Source organism: Rhinopithecus bieti, unplaced genomic scaffold (assembly GCF_001698545.2).
Source record: "Rhinopithecus bieti isolate Rb0 unplaced genomic scaffold, ASM169854v2 scaffold_580, whole genome shotgun sequence".
NCBI classification, from domain to species: domain Eukaryota; kingdom Metazoa; phylum Chordata; class Mammalia; order Primates; family Cercopithecidae; genus Rhinopithecus; species Rhinopithecus bieti.
Genome location: NW_016803081.1, coordinates 1,960 through 3,827, shown reverse-complemented (window position 1 = coordinate 3,827; position 1,868 = coordinate 1,960). Strand labels below are relative to the sequence as shown.

At 46.0% G+C, this 1,868-nt stretch overlaps 1 protein-coding gene across 1 annotated transcript in view; it reads right to left on the bottom strand.

Moving 5' to 3' along the window:
* Window positions 1-927, bottom strand: part of LOC108540914 (cyclin-Y-like protein 2) — a 19,444-nt gene extending 18,517 nt beyond the window's left edge. Inside the window, 1 exon segment of the mRNA XM_017890211.1 lies at window positions 800-927. Coding sequence (XP_017745700.1) covers window positions 800-927 — 128 coding nt within the window.
* Window positions 928-1,868: the final 941 nt, after the last annotated feature.

Below are 1,868 nucleotides of genomic sequence, written 5' to 3'. Positions count from 1 at the left end.
CGGCACTATTCACAATAGCAAAGACTTGGAATCAACCCAAATGTCCATCTGTGACAGACTGGATTAAGAAAATGTGGCACATATACACCATGGAATACTATGCAGCCATAAAAAAGGATGAGTTTGAGTCCTTTGTAGGGACATGGATGCAGCTGGAAACCATCATTCTCAGCAAACTATCACAAGAACAGAAAACCAAACACTGCATGTTCTCACTCATAGGTGGGAACTGAACAATGAGATCACTTGGACTCGGGAAGGGGAACATCACACACCGGGGCCTATCATGGGGAGGGGGGAGGGGGGAGGGATTGCATTGGGAATTATACCTGATATAAATCATGAATTGATGGGTGCTGACGAGATGATGGGTGCAGCACACCAACATGGCACAAGTATACATATGTAACAAACCTGCACGTTATACACATGTACCCTAGAACTTAAAGTATAATAAAAAATATATATATATGTTTTCAAAAACAAATGGCTATTGAACATATTTTACAGATTCTGCAGATTCTGCTCCCTTTCTCCCAAACTCTGCGCTCTCAAGTATTTCAAGAATGAACCTCCCTGCCAGGGTTCAACTGCGCAGGAATCAGAGACCTCTGAAACAACATGGCAAGTCCTCTACTTCCTGTCCCCTTTCCTGCTAAGCTGCTGACCTGCTGACACTCATCCATGTCACGTGACCTTCTGGGTGAGTTTGAGAATTCTTTATTCCTACTGATGCCAACTCTTCCCTCAGTGCAGTTGATCCCATCTCACTTTTGCAGCACACTGTTCCCACAGTCACCTCTTTCTGAAGATTTTCTTCCTCTCTACCAGAGATTTCCTCCAAATTGTGTTTCCTTTGTCCCCATCCCACTCCCCACTCCTCTCCAACTGTGTCCTTTCACTGGTGCTCACAGCAGCATCCCCCATGCCAGCTCCTTGTCTTCCATCTCTCCTTCATCTACACTGCCTGCTCCTGCTGATATGACTCTCCCAAGGCTCCTCTTGCCAACAGGCTTTTGTCTCTTGTGCCTTCATGCTGACAAACTAAAGCTCTGCACACATTGCATTTGCCTAGGTGTTGGGGCCAAATACCTGCATTTCAGTTCCCCTACTCCAATCTGTGTGCAATGCCTCTTATGTCTACCTTCATTGGTAGTCTGCATGGTTTGATGGTGACTCACAGTCTGTCACTGCTCACCTGTATTACCCTAGTTGCTTCTTACCCTCTTCACTGCTTCCACTCTGCCTCCCAACTATGGCTTACAGTCCCCACAGCAGCCAGAGTAACCTCTTCATTTAGAGCATGGCACTCCTTTGTTCAAGATCTACCACGAGCTTCCCATCAAACTGGAGTAAAACCTTAACTTCTTCTTACAGCCTAGAAGCCAAAGGCCCTGTGAGCTATGGTACTGCCTGTGGGGCCTCATGTCCACTATTTCCTTCATTCTTCACTCTGACCATGCCAGTCACCTTGCCGTTTGTTCCTCAAACACATAAGAAACACATTGTCTGTCTTGGCAGTCATCCCCCTGCCTGCAATGTCAGCACTCTTGCCCATCATCCCTTCAGTCAGGTCACTGTTCAAATGTCAGCTCTCTAGAGAGGCTCTTCCTTATCATTCTATCTAAAATAGCCCCCAATCACTCTGTAACCCTTTATCCTGCTTCCTCTTCCTGCTGTTTCATACTACCTGAGAAAATACTTAAGTTCAATCTTCCTAGAAAGAACATAAGCTCATAAAAGCAAGAACTGTATTCCACCTGTCCTTTCCTCTACCCCAGCACTTAGAAGAGTGGCACAGAGAGAGCATCCAGTGACAGTTCATGAATCAAGTCACTGCTTGGCAGCATTCAGCACTGTGACCACAG